Below are 17,493 nucleotides of genomic sequence, written 5' to 3'. Positions count from 1 at the left end.
AGGCCGGGGCTATTGTGTTCTGCACGTGTGGGATGAGCGTGTTTATACGAGCGTCGTGCGCCTGTGTGTCAGGCCTGTGTTAATAGAGATGAAAGGTTCTGGGTCAGCGTGTGGGGATGAATTATACATGAACCAGATTAGGCTGTGGGGGTCTCTGGGGGCCTGTGCGCTATTGTAGGGGGCTGCAGCCGGCAGACGATAGCAGGAGGGTTTTTTCATGTGGAAAAAAAGAAATTGCACTGCGGAGAGATACAGCTGAAGAAAGCGGGCTGGCGTGAGATCAGCTTGGCAGCAGGGAACACAAACACACTGTGCACAGACCGAGGAACAAACCGGCCACCAGTTTCTTGCCCACCGTTCAACACTCCAGGGTAGAATTCCAGTCTGAACCTGTTTTGTTTTTTGCCTGCTCTCAGGGCAACCTGGACATTAGGGGTTCTGTCTCAGGAACAGGGGTCACTGCAGTAGCACGGTTGTTTTGTGGAGTGCATTCACCAACAAGTCTCACCCAAGCTGAAATGTCAACACAACCACACATTCTCTTGTGTGCCTCTCATAGCAAAGCCTGCACTGTTTCCAGAACCTGTAACTGTAAACTTTAAAAACTGTAAACTTTTATATTTCCACCCTGTTTTGTACAGGCGTACAGTGGTCAAAAGCCACCATTAGCATAAGGTAGACACAGCGAATGACTCAATTGATTAAAAATAACCTTCATCGGTTTTAGGTGCTGTCAAGCCTAAGGAAACAAGAAGAATCTGTCTGTAATAATCGACTTCCAGGCTGTCAGACGTTTTCATTACCATGTAACTATCAACCTCTTTGATGAGAGAAGGTATGAAGTGGCTATTGAACAACAACAGCAAGCTTTAGATTGTATAAGAAAAGCCACCATTAGATCTCAGTCAGCATTTTCAACTTATCTCACAACTCACGTCCATAGATCTGCTTTTAATTTTAAAAGGACTAAGTGTTCTATACAGTACCTGTTATTTTTAACTATCTCGTTGTGTTGTAATGAATAGTGAAACACAAAACAGAGGACAGGTGGAAACTATGTGGAAGTGTATATAAAATGGAGAACAGGAGGCACTTTACCCAAAATGTGGTGGGAGTGCGGAGCAACCATGTTGTTGAAGCCAATAACTGGCTTCTTTCAAGACACAGCTGGATCTGATCCTGGGATCCATTTGCTAAACGATAAAGATGGGCCACATACAGTAGTTATAGTACCTCTCATTTGTAACTGGTCTGTTGTTCTTAAAGCATCTTCAGATAATGGGTCATGAAAGGTACTGTTTAAAATTATTATGAGATTAACTCATAATATTTAATTGCTCAGGTGAGAAATTAATTAAGCATGTTAGAGAGACAAAAAAGACTTTGCAGAAAGTTCTAAAGTTTGTTTAGAATCAAGCGGTAGACTCTTACTCTATGTTATAAAGGTGTTATAAGTAGCTGTGTTAGATAACCCAGAGCATTCGATTTCACTCACGCCAGGATGCAAAGCTGTAGCATAGCACCAGTGGCCCCTACGTTCCAGGCCAGTGTTGGCCCAGGAGATTTACAGTCCAGTATCTTTCATTGTCAGCAATGGAATCGTTAGAGACAAGGACAGAAAATCGGTTAAAAGATTGATTCGATCTCAGAGGATGGAGTCAATCATCAGAGTCCTGACCGAACAGGACAAGAGAGCATGCTGGGAGGGATTCCGGATTGGCCTGCTCTCACAGGAGGTTTCGACTTTTCAGTTCCAATGGCTATTGCTTTTCTCCGATTCTTTAACAACTGTAGACCTCGGGGACTGGAAAAGGGCACCACGGTCCTAGTCACAGGCACTGAATATAATTACCAGTTTGCTTTGCTTTCCAAACAGCATGAGTTGGCTCAGTGATTTCCATTGTCCTGTGATTTAAAAAAACAATGATGAAACCATCAACCCTTTGTAGTCTGACCTGGCGAACACTACAGACCTCAGCTGATAGCAAACTTGTCTACAGGATCTCTCTGGTGGCACACGGGTGCTATCAGCGGCTCTGGACTACCAGAAACGAAATCTCTAAGTACTTTCCAAATGCCCTAACACCATGCTACATCACATCCCTATCTCTGTGACGTGCTCTGTGGGGATCTGCAGGGAAAGGTGCTATAACTGAGATCGATGAGGTCTTGATGCAGCTGATGGGGCTTGATGGGGCTGTCTCTCGTGTCCAGAAATCCCCACGTCCCAGGCCATGGCCAAAGACCGAAAACAGCAAACTCCGAAACACGACTTCCACGGGGGTTTGCACTTTTCAAATGCTCCAAAAAGCTCAGTGTGAAGTTGGCTTTTTGTCTTGGGAATGCACAGAGGCCTGCCCATCTGTCTTTTGGCTCATAAGAAAGTTACGTTAAACCTTGCAGCCCATCGTCCAGGGACGCACCTATCAGGAATCTTTAAAGTGGGAGTGGGAGAGTTCCATATTGCTACCCTTGATCCTGTAAGGCAGATGTTAAAGCCTCTCTCTTTCAAGCCTCTTAATTGTAGTTGGCAGTCTTAATGAAGTGACACTGAAGTCCCTGTGGTGAAAGTCAGCAGTGGAATTACTGTGCAAGATTCCCTGATATATATATATATCTATTTGGAGATCATTGCTGCTTACCACAGTCTGCTGTGCTATTTTATCTCCCTATTGGTTTATCAGGGCCCATACATTGGAAGAGTAGCGCAGTTGTGTTTTTTTTTTACTCAAGACTCATCACTGTAAATGTGCAAACACTGAAGACAAGGACTTCCTTCTGATTTAGAACAATAGCTGTTCAAAAGGAATATATATTCATGGGCTATATTCTGAGCAATGGTTTTGACTAAAAACTATACCTATACCTAACTATACTTTACCTTTAGGAAAAACTATACCTATGCATTGCCAGTCTTTGTCAGATTTGCTCTTTATAGCGCTTTGTGATGACAAACTCTCCTATCGACAGTTTTTTATATGAACCAGGTTGCATCAGTGTAGTGGTCCCTCTTACTACGGCAGCAACCCAGCATATTGGATGTTTCAGGTTTAGTTGGAAGTTTAGTTTTTTTCTGTGAAACTCCAAACATGAAGGCAAGTCTTCCAAATACTTCATCATAAACAAGTCATTAGTGTTTAGAATACCAGCTTATTGATTTAACTGTGAAACTCCAGTTCACTGCACGGAAAGGAAATAAAGCTCTAAACTTTACTTGAAGACAACTAGTAAAGCACTTTAACTCAATTTGGATATAAACACACAGAGGAATGCCCTTACCTTCCTGGCTCTGCTTGTGCTCAGTGGAGTACGCCTTGCCAATCATGGTCCACACTGGCTTCAGACAGCCAAACAGGCCCTCCAGGAACCCGCCCCCTGACTGGCACTGAAGTCTCACGTCGTCTGATTGGCTCCTGACAGCCCCGCCCTCTGCACTCTGCCCCGCCTCTGCCCCGCCCCCTGCCTCGTTCTCATGCAGCTTGAGCATGCAGTTGGCGAAGTGCTCGGGGGGCTCGTCGCTGGGCGTGGGGCTCTGCCTGCAGCCACTGGGGCCGCCGCCCCCTCCCGCACCCGTGTCCACAGACAGCACGTTGCGCAGCACACACTGCGTGGGGGTCAGGTCCATCTCGGGGGTGCAGGCTGGGGTGTCGGGGTCCAGCCGGCGGAATGGGGGCTCCGATATGGGCGTGCTGAAGCCCGAGAGAGAGGGGGAGGGGGCTCGGGTCTCGTGGATACAGGCCATGGGAAACTGTACTCATCAGGAAGCCCGAAGCACTGGGGACCAAGAGGAGAGAATGAAGCCTGGGAACCCTGGAGAGAGACAGAGGGAGAGACAGGCATGATCACACTTGACCCGACAGGGTTGTGCTCCCTGCTATACTCCTTTTCCATGCCATGGGCTTTTCCAGCTATATCAGGCTCTGACCTAGCTAGTTTCGTGAAGGTACAGATAAATGTCTGCCTGCATTCCACGTTCCAGTGTCTGTTAAGTAGGGATGACACAGCAAATGTCAATCTACAGTATGTTCATGGGATGGAGGAAATAGAACATAGAAAACATCAGATAAAGCAGAGCACTAGTGTTGCTCTTTTTATTTTCAGCGTTTGGGCTGCTATCTGCATGGAGTTTGTACGTTCTCCCCATGATCACCTGGGTTTCCTCCAGGTGCTCTTGTTTCCTCCTACAGCCCAAAGACATGCTGGCAAGTTAATTGGCTTCTGGGAGAACCTGCCCTGGTGTGAGTGTGTGTCTGTGTGCCCTGTGATGGACTGGCGTGCTGTCCAGAGTGTGCCCTGCCTTGCGCCCGTTGCTTGCTGGGATAGGCTCCAGCTCCCCTGGGATCCTGAAATGGATGCTGAGGTTAGAAAATGGATGGATGAATATGCTGTATTTGCCAGTAGCCATATGAATGGATTTTTGATCCAGCAGGGAAAAGTGCCTCACGACATCTTCAATGAATCATCTGAAGATAAAGATTTTGAATGTCACCAGGCATATCTGGTGTGTGTTTCTAAAGCACGAAGTTCATTTCTTTTGCTGTGATGAAATCAGAATACAACGGCCTTGTTAGGATTTAGCCTAGTATTCTTATGTCAGAAGTGTCTACAGCAGAAGTAACCTTCATCAGGAACATCGTGGCACGTATCGCAAATCTTTGAAAAACACGTTCCATGAGTATTTTCATTATAAACTGTAGTGTATACAGAGACAAAGACAGAATGTTCTTTCAAGAAATATTTCCTTAATCTCAGTTACATCTAATTCAAGTCTATGCACTGCATTGTCATGTAGAGAAACACTTCTATTTTATTCAACAGTTCCTCCAGAAAAAGGGCTTTTAAGCAGAAAACCAATGTTTTAGTAGTTCAGCTGCTTTTGATGATTAAACAGAGAGAAGTCATATGTCATTGCCTTTATAGTTTGTTGCTATTAAGCGCATACCAGGACTCTTATTATATTTTCCCTTCATTGCCATAAAGTCGTCAGTGCAATATCTTCAAATCTGAAGAAGAAGAGAAAGCCTGTCTTTTCACAAAACATGTCCTGTAAATATTTTAAAGTTCTGCCAGCAGCCATATCACCCTGCAGCTCTCAACTGAAGCTCAGCAGGTATGAGCCTGGTCAGTACCTGGTTGGGAGACCTCCTGGGAAAAATTATGGTTACTGCTGGAAGTGGTGTTAGTGGGACCAGTGGGGGTCGCCCACCCTGCGGTCTGTATGGGTCCTATACCCCAGTATTGTGCCGGGGACACTATACTGTAGTGGGCGCTGTCTTTCGGATGAGACATCAAACCGAGGTCCTGACTCTCAGGGGTCATTAAAGATCCCCGGGCATTTCTTGATAAGAGTAGCGAGTTATCCCAGTGTCTGGGCCACATTTCCCCCTCAGCCTTTACCGTGGCCTCCAAATTGTCCCCGTGTGTGATGGGCTTGCACTTGCTCTGTGATGGACTGGTGTCCTGTCCAGGGTGTACCCTGCCTTGTGCTCATTGCTTGATGGGTAGGCTCTGGTTTCCCATGACACCATGTGGTATAAAGCAGTTTGGTCAATGACATGACATTTTAAAGTTCTTTTCAATGCAGATCATTTTTGCTCATTGATTGCATTTGCTGGTACAGACGTATTCTCATTATGTAAAATGGGTTACAATGTTTTCACTTTATAAAGTGATGTCATGCCGAGCTCTAAATTAAAAGGTTCAAAAACCTGCTACCTTAACTGAAATTTTAATTTAGTTTATTAATCTACTCAAAGGTTGAAGATCTTTAGTTGCACATGATTTGCAACCGCCTACGTGTTTAAGAACTAAGAAATTGTTAAAGATGCTGAAATTTATCTTAGGAATAAGTCCATTAAGGAACCGGGTATATAACAGGCTGCTCACGTAGAAGCAAAATTAACAGGTGTGGGTGTTTAACTAGCTGCAAAATTCTCATAGCGTTGGAAAAAAAGTATTCTTTAAAATAAATCTTTGTATATGAGGGTTTTTTGGCTTGATTTCTTGTTTTCAGGAATGCAGATCGCAAAACATTAAGAGTCGCCCATTTTATGAAGGTTACCCAAGTTTCCTGCATTTAAAAAATAATTGCTTACCCTTTACACATTCTGGACACTCCACTCAAAGTGCTGCACAGGTAATGGGGACTCCCCTCCACCACCACCAGTGTGCAGCCATAGTGGCCATGATTGGTGAAGGCCAATGGGAAATTTAGCCAGGGTAACATTCTGGGATTTTTAAAGACCACAGAGAGTTAGGACCTTGGTTTTATGTTTCAGCCAAAGAACGCCTTTTTACAGTATAGCGAGACGTAAAACCGAGGTCCTGACTCTCTGTGGTCATTAAAATTCCCAGGGCGTTTCTCGAAAAGAGCAGGGGTGTAACCCCGGCATCCTGGCCAAATTTCCCCATTGGCCCTTACCAATCATGGCCTCCTAATGATCCCCCTCTATGAACTGGCTCCATCAATCTGCTCTCCTCCCCACTGAGAGCTGGTGTGTGGTGAGTGGAGTACTGGAGCTCTATGGCTGCCGTCGCATCATCCAGGTGAGGGTGCACACTGGTGGTGGTGGAGGGGAGTCCCCATTACCTGTAAAGTGCTTTGAGTATTTTGAGTGGAGTGTCCAGAAAAGAGCTATAGAAGTGTAAGCAACTATTACTAATGCTGGGGCATTAGGACCCACACAGACTGCAGTGTGAGCCCGGCAGTAAAAGCCTGGCAGCAGGTAGTCATAGCCTTTGCGAATTCGTTCTCAATTAACTTACAGTATATAGTTAAACAAATGACTACAACTATCCACACATACTGTTGTACAGTCAATAAAATTATCATACCTAGGGATTAAAGTCCATTTCGGCAGAATCGTAAAACAATTATGCTATTCTTCTCTGGCTCAACACCCCCATTTCAAAACACGCACGGGTCTCTATTAAAATGTAAACGGGGGATAAACGACAAAAGCAACTAGAAAATGAACACGATGCTAATATCGCCATTTTCAGGAATAATAACTAACACATTATTAGCGGTTCCTGGTTAATGACCGCAGCTGGAGAGAACGTCTCAGATCCCGGAATTGGAAATATAAGGACACTTTTTTTCCCCAGTAGGACAGGCGCACGGGTCGGCTGCAAACAGCGAATTGCGAAAATCTGAATTTGAACCCGGTACATCACGGCTCACCTGCACAATGGCTTTACCGCGAACTAGTCGAAAAACAACACGCACCGCCTCCGTTCCACGCACATTTTCGCGAGCGCCACAGCCACATCCCGTGGGAGTCGCGTGAGTGCTCGGGGCTGAGTAATTCGGTCCCTGTCGGCGACTCGAGCTCGCGCGCGCTCTAGCAGACCAGTTTGACGTGCTACCGGCTGCAGCTCGCCCCCTCTGGCACCAGTACTGGCTAAGTGAGTCTGAGACCCGACTCCGCAAATGTTCGCTTAAAGCTTGTGCTCCAAGGACAGGAAAACAAAGCTAGACTAACTCCCTGTTTTGAAACCATGCTTTCGGACCCTAAACATGGTTAATTAGGGGACACCTTACATTACTGATGTTTCCTCGTTCCTTTTTTTTTCTGCTGTCAAATAGTTCAGGGGTCTCCTCCAGCCCTGGGACTGGAAGGTCACTATCAAGTCTCCAAGTTCCTATAAATAGGAACTGATCTGAAATTCCATGGGGTATTAAACAGGTGAGTTGTGAACTCAACCAGTTAATTTGACAGAGAGTGTTCCTCCAGCCTTTAGCATTTTGGTGGAGCCGCAGGGTAGTAGTTAAGGATGCGTATGTGTCCTGAAGGAGACGGGTGGGGGATTGTTTCTCTGCTGCAGACCCTGGTGTTCTGTGCGGTAGCTCAGTAAGGTACAGTACTTCATCCCTGGCACACAGCCCCATCCAGGTGACGGTCCCTCACTGCCAGGCCTGAGAACTCCCCAGGCCCCAGTTTGAACTTCACCTGTCTAATTAAAGAGACAGACCTGGGCTGCTGTCTGCATGGAGTTTGCATGTTCTCCCTGGGTTGCCATGGCTTTCCTCCAGGCGCTCCGTTTCCTCCCACAGTCCAAACGGATACTTGACGTTTCTGGGAGCACTGTCTCTAGATGTGAGTGTGCGTGTGACTTTGTTTGTCCGTGTGTCTGCCCTGCCATGGACTGGCATCCCATCCAGGGGGCCTTGTGCCCATTGCATGCTGGGATAGGCCCCTGCTCCCCCCACGGCCCTGAACTGGAAGGAGCAGATAGAAATTGGGTGGATGGTCTATTATGTAAAATTCTTAAAAGCATTGACAAAGTCAACCTTCTGGACTTCTTCCAAATCAACACTGAAAAACCACCCTGAACCCACAAGTAAAAACTACAGGGAAACATCTTTCAAACTGATTACCGCAGGCACATTTTTACACAAAGGGTTGTGGGAGTGTGGAACAAGCTACCCAGACATTTAGTTCCAGCCGATACCCTGACTCCACTAAAAAAAAAACAACTGCTGGATGAGATCCTTGTTTCAATTAAACTCACGGTCATCTGTGCTAGAAAGGCAGAGTGGCCTCTCGTCTAAACCCATTCTCCTGTAGGTCTGTAAATGTACTTCAGCGCACACTCCACCTTGACCCGTCTCGCAGGACCAGTTCAGAAAGCAAAGATGCGGGGAGTAGAGTAGAGTCTCTTTACACTCATCTCATCTGTTTGAAAAATACGAAGATCCTTTGAATTGTGCGTGACTCGCGTGGAAGACGCAGATCCCCGAAAACGTTTTGAATTGCAACGCTGTCATCTGCGAGTTTCTCACACGAGGAATCACCCGCGCAGAATGAAAACACGAGAAATACACCAGCGCTCTGGTATGTACTGTACCGTTCCAGCGGATGCAGTAAATCTCCACGGCACTGAATAAACTGTTTAAGTGTGCAGCGCGTTCAGGCTGAAGGAGGAAGCGAACCTGGCGCTGAGAAAAATGACACTAAAACAGCACGTCAAACCAACCCCATCTGTCTGTTTCACAGAAAGGAGCGATGCATCTGTTAGTTATGCACGTAGACGTGACTACCCCTCCTTTCCTTAGTGCTCCTCCGTCCCCGAGGGACTGGATTTTAAATTTTAAACGAGCGCCCCTTCTCCCTCTCCTCCCTCTGACCCCCCCCCACACACACACACACACACACACACACAACCCCTCGCCCCTTCAGTGAAGGTCCCTGCGCTCGCGCGGAGGCGCAGATGCTCTTGGTCCCCGAGACCGACTCCCCCCCACTCACCCCCAGGCACGCGCAAGCACCCGTCACCGATGTCAGTCACACAGCGGGTCAGCGGGCTGTCAGGACTGCCATCACCCACGTTGGTACCCGCAACGCATCACGAAACCACAGCGTTTCTCACGCCGTCCGGACCAACACGTTTGAAATCTCAGCCTCTGCTCCCCTCTGCGTGCGCGCGAATGTCTACTTACTGCATAAGGCTCCGTGAAGCCATTGCTTTCAGTGTTTACCTGCTGCGGGCGTGCTCCTTGAATTCGCTAAACGTCAGGGTAACATCCCATTGTAATATTCGGGAAACTGCGGCTAATGCGTTGCCTTTTTCGTCCACCTTTCCGCAAAAAAAAAGAAGCAATCCTTCTTCTCTTCGGTTTATATAACCAGTGTCACCGCTAGTTCCTCTTCACCGCATCTCCGGGCAGCGTCACACTCGCCCGAGCAAGAAGCTGCTCTCTCTTCTCCCACTTGGATTCTCAACTGTATTTACCAGCTAGATCGAGCTCTGCGCCCCCGAGGACAAACCTGCGAGGATGCTCCAGTCCCTAATAACCCCTGAAGGTTTTATACTGCGGACTCTCTCAACCTACGGTCTAGGGGTAGAGAAGGAGGGGGGGCCCGGGGGGGTGTGAGGTATGAGGAGAAAAAAAACCGCCTCCCGTTTTTTCTTAATCAACTTCTCCCCGCCTCCCCCTGGCTGGCGGGTCCAATCAGAGAGCAGGACCGCGAGGGCTGGGGCAGCCGCTTGCGGCAGGTAGGTAGTGGCGCGAGCTGTAGCCACAGGCTCGCCGTGTGCGGCGCGCGCTCGTGGCCGTGCGTGCGAGCGTGTGTGTGCGAGAGAGAGGGAGAATATGAAAATGATGTCATTCTTCAAGCATCTAGCACAAACGGGAGGTGTATTAAATCCTTCCCTCTCGCCCTATCCCCATAAACACCCCCCCGAGTTTTATCTGATGGATATTATCCCTCTGATCTCAGACTGCAGTCGGCGATAAGGATTTAACGAGGGGTCCTCGGTATAATCCTGAAGTTACAGGCGGTATAGAGATAGCAAACGACGGGGTTGTGTTGGGAGGCAGACTGTCCCAAAATGAGTTCTAATTATGACCCGTGTAAATATTTTTGTCAAGGTGTAGCGGGAAAACGCGTGCGGTCTATACAGTGAGCTTTTCTCACTAACACCGCGCTAGACTGGACAGACTTCATCGCTGGGCTTGCCTCAGTGGTGCAGCAGCGCCTTTTAGATCACTGTACTGTGATGTTTGAGATCGCAAGAGAACGAGGCTCTTGGTGAAAGCCGAGAAACGCGTTGCTTTCTCCCGGAACGGTAAATAAAAAAACGACAACAAAACCCTCTATGATGACAGAGTATTCACAGGGTGGACACAAAGTTGAAGAAGGAAATGTCAGATAGCTCAATGCGCCAATAATATTCTCCTGATTGAAAAATCAAGGCAGACCGGAAGCCTCCAAATAACTCTGGAGGAATACGTGGGAATTTTAGCTGCAGTTTTAACTGCATCTGCCGTGCAGTCTGGTTTGGCATCAGGCATCCCAACATGTTTATCACGTGTTTTACAGTGAGATCGGTATCCCTGAGCATGTCCCACGAAGTCCACACAGAAAGGGGACAACACGAGTCATATAAGAAGTAAACTAAACTGATGGTAAAGCCTGAACAGAAAAATGATTTAAGATATGAAGAAACCTCAGGAAAACAGCTTTAGTGCCCCCTTAACGTAGAGCAATCACGCCTGTTTCCAAAAGCTAAACATGGCGAATTCCGGATTCAGGTCACCACACACACAGTAGTGCCAGACCTCTAGGGAGTGTGTGTGGGGGGGTGGGGGACTGCCAGATTTAAGGGCAGCCAAAGGGATCAGTTGTGCAGATGTGGGTCTGACACCCAGCTTCAGGACAAGGCTACAATAAAAGTAGGGACCCCCCAGGTCTGTACCCTAAAAATGAATGCATAGGGTATTAACTGCTTTTTTGATGGACTATAAAAACGGGATTAACACGTTCTGGTTCAGGTCCTGGCATCTGGTGTGATTCACCAGTTTAAATTAACATTGCTGCACCTGAAGGATTTTTTTTTTTTTCGGCGAAGGAAGACGTTTTAGCCCCGGTGACGCAGAGATAAGGTCGGGTCACCTCTCGCGTCAAAGAGCCAGAGGACGTTTGAGTTCTGACCCAATCGGGGGCGCCGAAGGACTGAAGTGGGAGACTCTTGTAGTTACAGTTTGTATATGTGGGCGGTTACTGAGTACTTTGGAAAGAGTGAGATCGGCTTAACCCGCTGGCTGCAGGACAAGAAGGCGGGACCCCCGTTCAGGAGAGGAATTACCCGAGGGGAAGGCGCAAAGCTGGAGATGGGGTGCATGAGATGCATGGTAAAGAGGGGTTTACAGAGGGGTTCTTTATATAGGTATAGTTATATAGTTATATATAACTATATTAGGAGCAGGTAAAGGGTTCTCACACCTTCTCACCTGAAGAAGGCTCCATGGCCGAAATGTTGTGTTTCCTTTCTTCTCTTTTCAGCATTGAATAAACCCATTGCCTGTTCTTTTGCAGCCTACGCATGCTGGCACAGCTATATACTTGTATAACTGTATTGTATACTGTTTATATAGGTTTGAGAAATGAGGTTGGGACTAGTTAGGATATTAGAACCGTTGGGGTTAAAGTGACTTGGTCATCCAGAACGTTTGTTAAAATCTCCATTCAATTTTGATTTGGAGATGCCTATAGCTCTTCATTGAATTGTCTCACATTCCGGATCCACCAGCTCACAGTAACACCCCCCCACACACACACACACACCCACACACACACACGTGGGAAAAATGCAGAAGCATAGACCGGCTATAAACTACTCAGCGACATGTAGGAGGTTGAAACGCATCTCTCCCTACTGTCACCGCAGACCTGTAGGGGTCACTATCACCAGGAGCTGATTAATCTCAGCCCTACCCTAGGCAGTACTGAGTCAATGGTACATTACTGCCTGAGGAGTAGGAGTCACAGTTGTCACTAGTGCTCGAACCTGCACCCAAACTGTGCTCAGCCCTTAAAGACTACCGTAACTAACTGTTTTTGTACATTTTTTACCCTGCAGGCATACTAAATTAAACAATAGCCTGTTGCTAACTTATTTTGTTACCTACTAATAAATTGCTTGAAAGTGGAGGGTTGAATCTTTCCATGCCTTCACTAGCTCAGAGAGCTTTCACATCTGCCCCTGTACTCTGAGTCATGGGTTAACCCGAGATGCTCAAGTAGCGATGGGGTCATTTTGCAGAATGTCCTTTGCAAAAGACAGACATGCAGTCAGCAATGAAATATATCTGACGTTCGGGATTTGCATCTGTTACTGAAGTATGAGCTTGAACAAGGGAAAAACAAGACTATCGAAGAAGCTCTTTTTTTTGTAAGCGGCCATGTGTGGGGTGAGAGGAAGTTTAATTTAATGCTCCTCTACAAATAAAATAGCTGGCAATGTGTCTATGTTCTGCATAGGCAGTGTGGTTGCAGAAGCTGTGGCTGATCTTATCAAGGGACGTGGCCAGTGTTATCTGCCAACTCCCCCTCTGAAATAGTGGAATACAGCCACCCCTTGAAACAAGAGACCACCTGCTGCTCTTTCCTGGACTTCACAAACTGCTTTGACACATCTGTCTAGCCTGTCAAACATACATCTCCATCAACATGAAACAGCTCAAGAGCGCAGGGTCTGTCTCTTCACTTACAGAGTAAGATCAGTGCAGAGAACAGCAAGCACAACTGTTAACAAAGTAGATAGATCAAGGACCATGCAGGCAAAGTCTCCATTTAGTGTAGATTTGACCATCATCTCTAGGCATTTTTGCTGTGCTTACCTGGCCCCACAAATAATTAGTGCCCAGTTTAGTGTGAGATTTTTCCATTAACAAAGCAGGTAACATACAGGACAAGAAAGCCCAGTGAGTAAAACGCACTAGTCTTAAACCTAAAAGGAAGACTGGACAAAACCCAGTGGAACTCACTGGTATACCAAAGGAAGAGACTCAGCAGGTGTTTCATCACCTCAATTGCAAGCTTTGCAAATAGGGCCCAGTTGTAGTCAGAGCCAGTTTGGAACCAGACCTTTCAGATTGTATCCCAGGTCCCTCTGCTGACTATGGACTCACACATAGAGAGTACAGCCTTTACTCTGCTCCCATGTTTAATCTGAGCCTAATCTGCTGGATTAAGGTCACATGAAGTTAAAATAAGGTTTTCATGTAGTGGCTATACTCAAGAGCAAAGCTGAACTCAGATAAGTGTTGTTAACTGCATGTTTATACACAGTTGAAATGCAGAATGTAAGTTAGCTCATGCAAGATTTTCACAATTTTAAAACAATCTCAGAAGCTTTCATAATAAGGAACACTACTATGGATCCACACTGTGTCACATGTTTTTTTTACTTCCAACACAGTCAAGACAGATTCCCATTCATAAAACACAAGCACAGACACTTATGGTGCCGAAAGCCTTAACATTGGCCATAAACAGGTGACTGACAGATGATCGCTAATTCTAACACCTCATCACTAAGTCATCCCTAAAGCCAAATTACGAGTGTCAGTAGAGCTTCTCTTCCTTTTCAAACATGATCTATTACTGGACAGTCAGCCTTCAAAGGGGCAAAGTGCCACAGAAAAACGTCTGCCCTGGAAACACAACAGCACCCACTGTGAGACCCATGCCTTTATAGCACAGCCACAGTCTGGAGAGCAGGCTGAGCTGTCGGAAATCTGCCCTGACTGGGGTCTTGGAAATGCCAGATGTATTTCAATTTTTAATTTCTAGATAAAAATAAACCTCCAAGGAAAGCAGTTTGCTGATGTAATTGGCACTCATGGATCAGTAGGTGGCGACCTTTTCTCTGGACCATCCATAGATTTTCTCATTGCTTAATCCAACTCAGGGTCGTGGTGGGAGGAAACCACCACACACAAACACGGGGAGAACATACAAACTCCACACAGACAGTAGCCCAGGCTTGCATTTGCACCCGGGGCCACAGCATCATGAGGCAGCAACGCTAACCACTGTGCCACTGTGACGCACCCTCCCCGAATCAGAATTTCCCAATCGGTGCCTCATTGTGAAGATGAGGAACACAGTTTCGAAGGTGCCACATTTCAGATGAGACAGTAAATCAAGGAACATTAAAGCTCCAGTGGCACTGTTTAAGAGTAGTTATGCTAAGCCTGGTGTCCTGGCTAAATTCCATTCTGTGTTTATGTAACCTGGTCACCCTCACATTCCCAATTAATTCAATAAGTGAAGCAATTTCTTGCTTCTCCACCTGACCTGTTGTGTAGTGGGGCTGCTGGCGCACAATGTCTGCTGCACTTCATGGGTGGATGAAGTGGGTCACATCCTTTATGTACAGAAATTTAGGACAAAAGGAGCTATATGGGGGGGGCGGTGGCTCTGTGGCTAAGGATCTGCACCTGTGGCTGGAAGGTTGCCGGTTTGTATCCCGTGGCCTGCAGAGGAATCCTACTCCCTTGGGCTCCTGAGCAAGGCCCTTCACCCCAGCTGCTCCAGGGGTGCCAGATAAATGGCTGACCCTGCGCTCTGACCCCAAGCTTCTCTCCCTGTCTGTGTGTCTCATGGAGAGCAAGCTGGGGTATGCAAAAAGACAAATTCCTCATACAAGAAATTTTGTCTATGGTCAATAAAGTGATCTTACTGTATCTTATATGAATCCAAAGGAATGATCAAAATCTACTTTTCATTTCTGCACATCCTAACCCATGCCACATTGGGCAACAGTGCTCTGCATTTCTAATCACTGCCTGTTAAGTCACTACCAAGTGAAAAAGTACTACTTCAATGATTTGCTCAGAAGCAGTTAATGGGACTAACACCTGGAACTGGCTTTCCATATTAGTCAGCAGGTAGTATAATCTGTGACAGATCTGACTCCTGTGCAGTGGCAGTCCGATCCATTTCCATGTTCCAGTCTATTTTTTCTATCTACCTTTTGAAAGGTCCCCTTTCTCTGCTCTATTGCGCCGGCCGTTATCGCAAGATGTTTTTTTTTTTCACTTGCTCTATTTTCAGAGCACTTTAACATTTACACATCATTTATTTATTTGCAGGCTGTTGCAGCGAGTCATGGGAGAATAATCAGGCTCCTCCACAGGAGCGTGTGTCTAAACAGGTTCCCTGCTTTCGTGAACCAGCTCACACCAGCTCTGTGTTAATGAAAAGCGCGCACATGAGCCGCTGAGGCTTGCAGCGTTATTTCAGGTGTAGTTTTAAAGGAAAAGGAGCATCCCTGGATCACAGTATTATAAAACACATGTCATCAAGCATCAATAAAGCATCAATGATAATCCACCTGATTTAATTTTCCTAGGAAAAAAAATCAGAATGAAGTTGTGAAGTGTCAAATATTTTAGGAGTCCTAAAAGACAGAAGCAATTTTTCATTTTACTTTTGTAAGATTGGTTTCCTCCCACAGTTCAAAGACAAACTGGTAGGTTGACGGACTTCTGGGAAAATTGGCCCAGGTGTGAGTGTGTGTGTGCCTGCGTCTGTCTGCGCCCTGAGGTGGACTGGCGTCCTGTCCAGGGTATATCCTGCCTTGCGCCTGTTATTTGCCAGGATAAGCTCCGTGTCCCCTGCATCACTGAGTTGAAAGAAGCAGTTAGAAAACAGATGTATGAAGATCAGTTTTAAAACTGTGTGTGGTTCCTGAATGTTCCTGTCAGTGGCAGGGCAGCCTGTTTGGGTGTTACCAATGTTATCTTGTGTAGTGGAGACTGGAGCCAAGTGTCTCAATCAGTTTGAGAGATATCTTGGTGTGTTTAAGAGCAACCTGACAATAACCACATTAATTCAGGTAGCTTAATGGAGTATTTTTATGGTAGTTTAGGCAGTGCCAAGCACAGGGTATTGGGATTTATATTAGTCATTCAGCTGAATCTTTGAATAAATAAATTTGCAGGAGAACCTTTCATTCCTGCTGCAGAGTCACTGACCGCTGGATCTCATTTTGACCCGAGCAAATGGGAGGATAGATCACATGGACTCAAGTAAACGGGTATTGTCCAGGTAACTAGTCTGTGATATTTAACCGTTGGATCTTTTATAAAGTTACTCACCAAACTGGAGAGCATTTGACCAAAGAACAGCAAAGGATGAAACTGTTTGCAAAATTGCAACTTGGCCATTTGGCGTTTCCCCAACAGGAAGAGGAAATAACAGCTGCTGCAATGGATGGTAGAGCTAACTTTCATGTCTTCAGGCTCAGTCTATTGTTGCACAAGGGAATATGCGAGTTAGAAATTAACAGAAGGGAATTTGGAAAATCCGAGCTACTCCAGCACAGCCCCATACCAACTAATTCCTGAGACCAAAACTCTCTTCTGAATTCACTGTTTAGTCTCCCTTTCACAGCAGGAAAACAAGGCCTCCATTCTCCACCCTGTCCTGCGGGAAACTGGATACCTAGCAGATTTGAATGAATTCCATTTAACCACCAGTTGATTGCTGCCTGGCTCTCTAAGAGGAAAGTGACATCATCAGAAGTGGCCCCAATTCCTGCCTCCCCAGCCCCCTCCTCTCTCTCTCCAAATCATTTTCTTTAGTGGCTGAAATCAGGAAAAGGCTTCTCCCGTTTCGGACATGACATCATCTCTCCCGTCTCCATCCCGGGAATTTTCATTCATAGAAATTTCAGATCTCTGGGGAGGAAGCTGGCTGTGCTATTTTCTTTTTTAATTAAGCGTCTTAAGGTGAGCTCATGCCGGATAAGAGGGCTTCCCCTGCTGTCGCCAACTATGGCTAGACCCCCCTCCTACTTACACACAGAGCTGGAGACCACTGCTAATGTGTTATCACATATCCTTCTAAGCCAAGGGTCTCGAACCCTGGTCCTGCAGGTCCTATTGGTAGCATATACAGTAAATTATTCTAAAGGCCTGGAACAATTTGACTCCAATCAATTAAACACGTGCTGTGTTCAATTTACAGTTAGATGGCTGTTTGGAACAAAAATAAGGATATCCATCAGTCTACAAGGTGTCTTAGGGTGATCTATAAGAGTAACTGGACTGGGGCTCTCCAGACATCTCTGTTCCAAGCTCACACCTTATTGTTTTAACACTGTCTTAACATGTTAAGCATTCCTGAGATGTAAAACCCCAGTCAGCTGCAGGCTGAGCTCTATCTGTACAGGGTTCTCTCAGCTCACACACACTTA

The 17,493-nt window shown here is 46.3% G+C and overlaps 1 protein-coding gene across 4 annotated transcripts in view; it reads right to left on the bottom strand.

The window, feature by feature from the left end:
• map3k12 (mitogen-activated protein kinase kinase kinase 12) overlaps window positions 1-17,493 on the bottom strand; it is a 58,172-nt gene that overhangs the window by 24,732 nt on the left and 15,947 nt on the right. Inside the window, exons 1-2 of one of the 4 annotated variants that reach the window (XM_015344121.2) lie at window positions 9,443-10,069; window positions 3,280-3,810 (exon numbers count right to left, since the gene is read on the bottom strand). In XM_015344121.2, the coding sequence (XP_015199607.2) occupies window positions 3,280-3,742 (463 nt within the window). In that variant the 5' untranslated portion in view covers window positions 3,743-3,810; window positions 9,443-10,069. Of the gene's footprint in view, window positions 1-1,852; window positions 1,906-3,279; window positions 3,811-9,442; window positions 10,070-17,493 lie in introns of those variants that run through there. The other 3 variants (XM_015344119.2, XM_015344122.2, XM_006629369.3) reach the window with 3 other exon arrangements.

This window comes from Lepisosteus oculatus, chromosome 1 (genome assembly GCF_040954835.1).
Source record: "Lepisosteus oculatus isolate fLepOcu1 chromosome 1, fLepOcu1.hap2, whole genome shotgun sequence".
In the NCBI taxonomy this organism is placed as follows: domain Eukaryota; kingdom Metazoa; phylum Chordata; class Actinopteri; order Semionotiformes; family Lepisosteidae; genus Lepisosteus; species Lepisosteus oculatus.
This window is presented reverse-complemented; position numbering and strand designations above follow the sequence as displayed.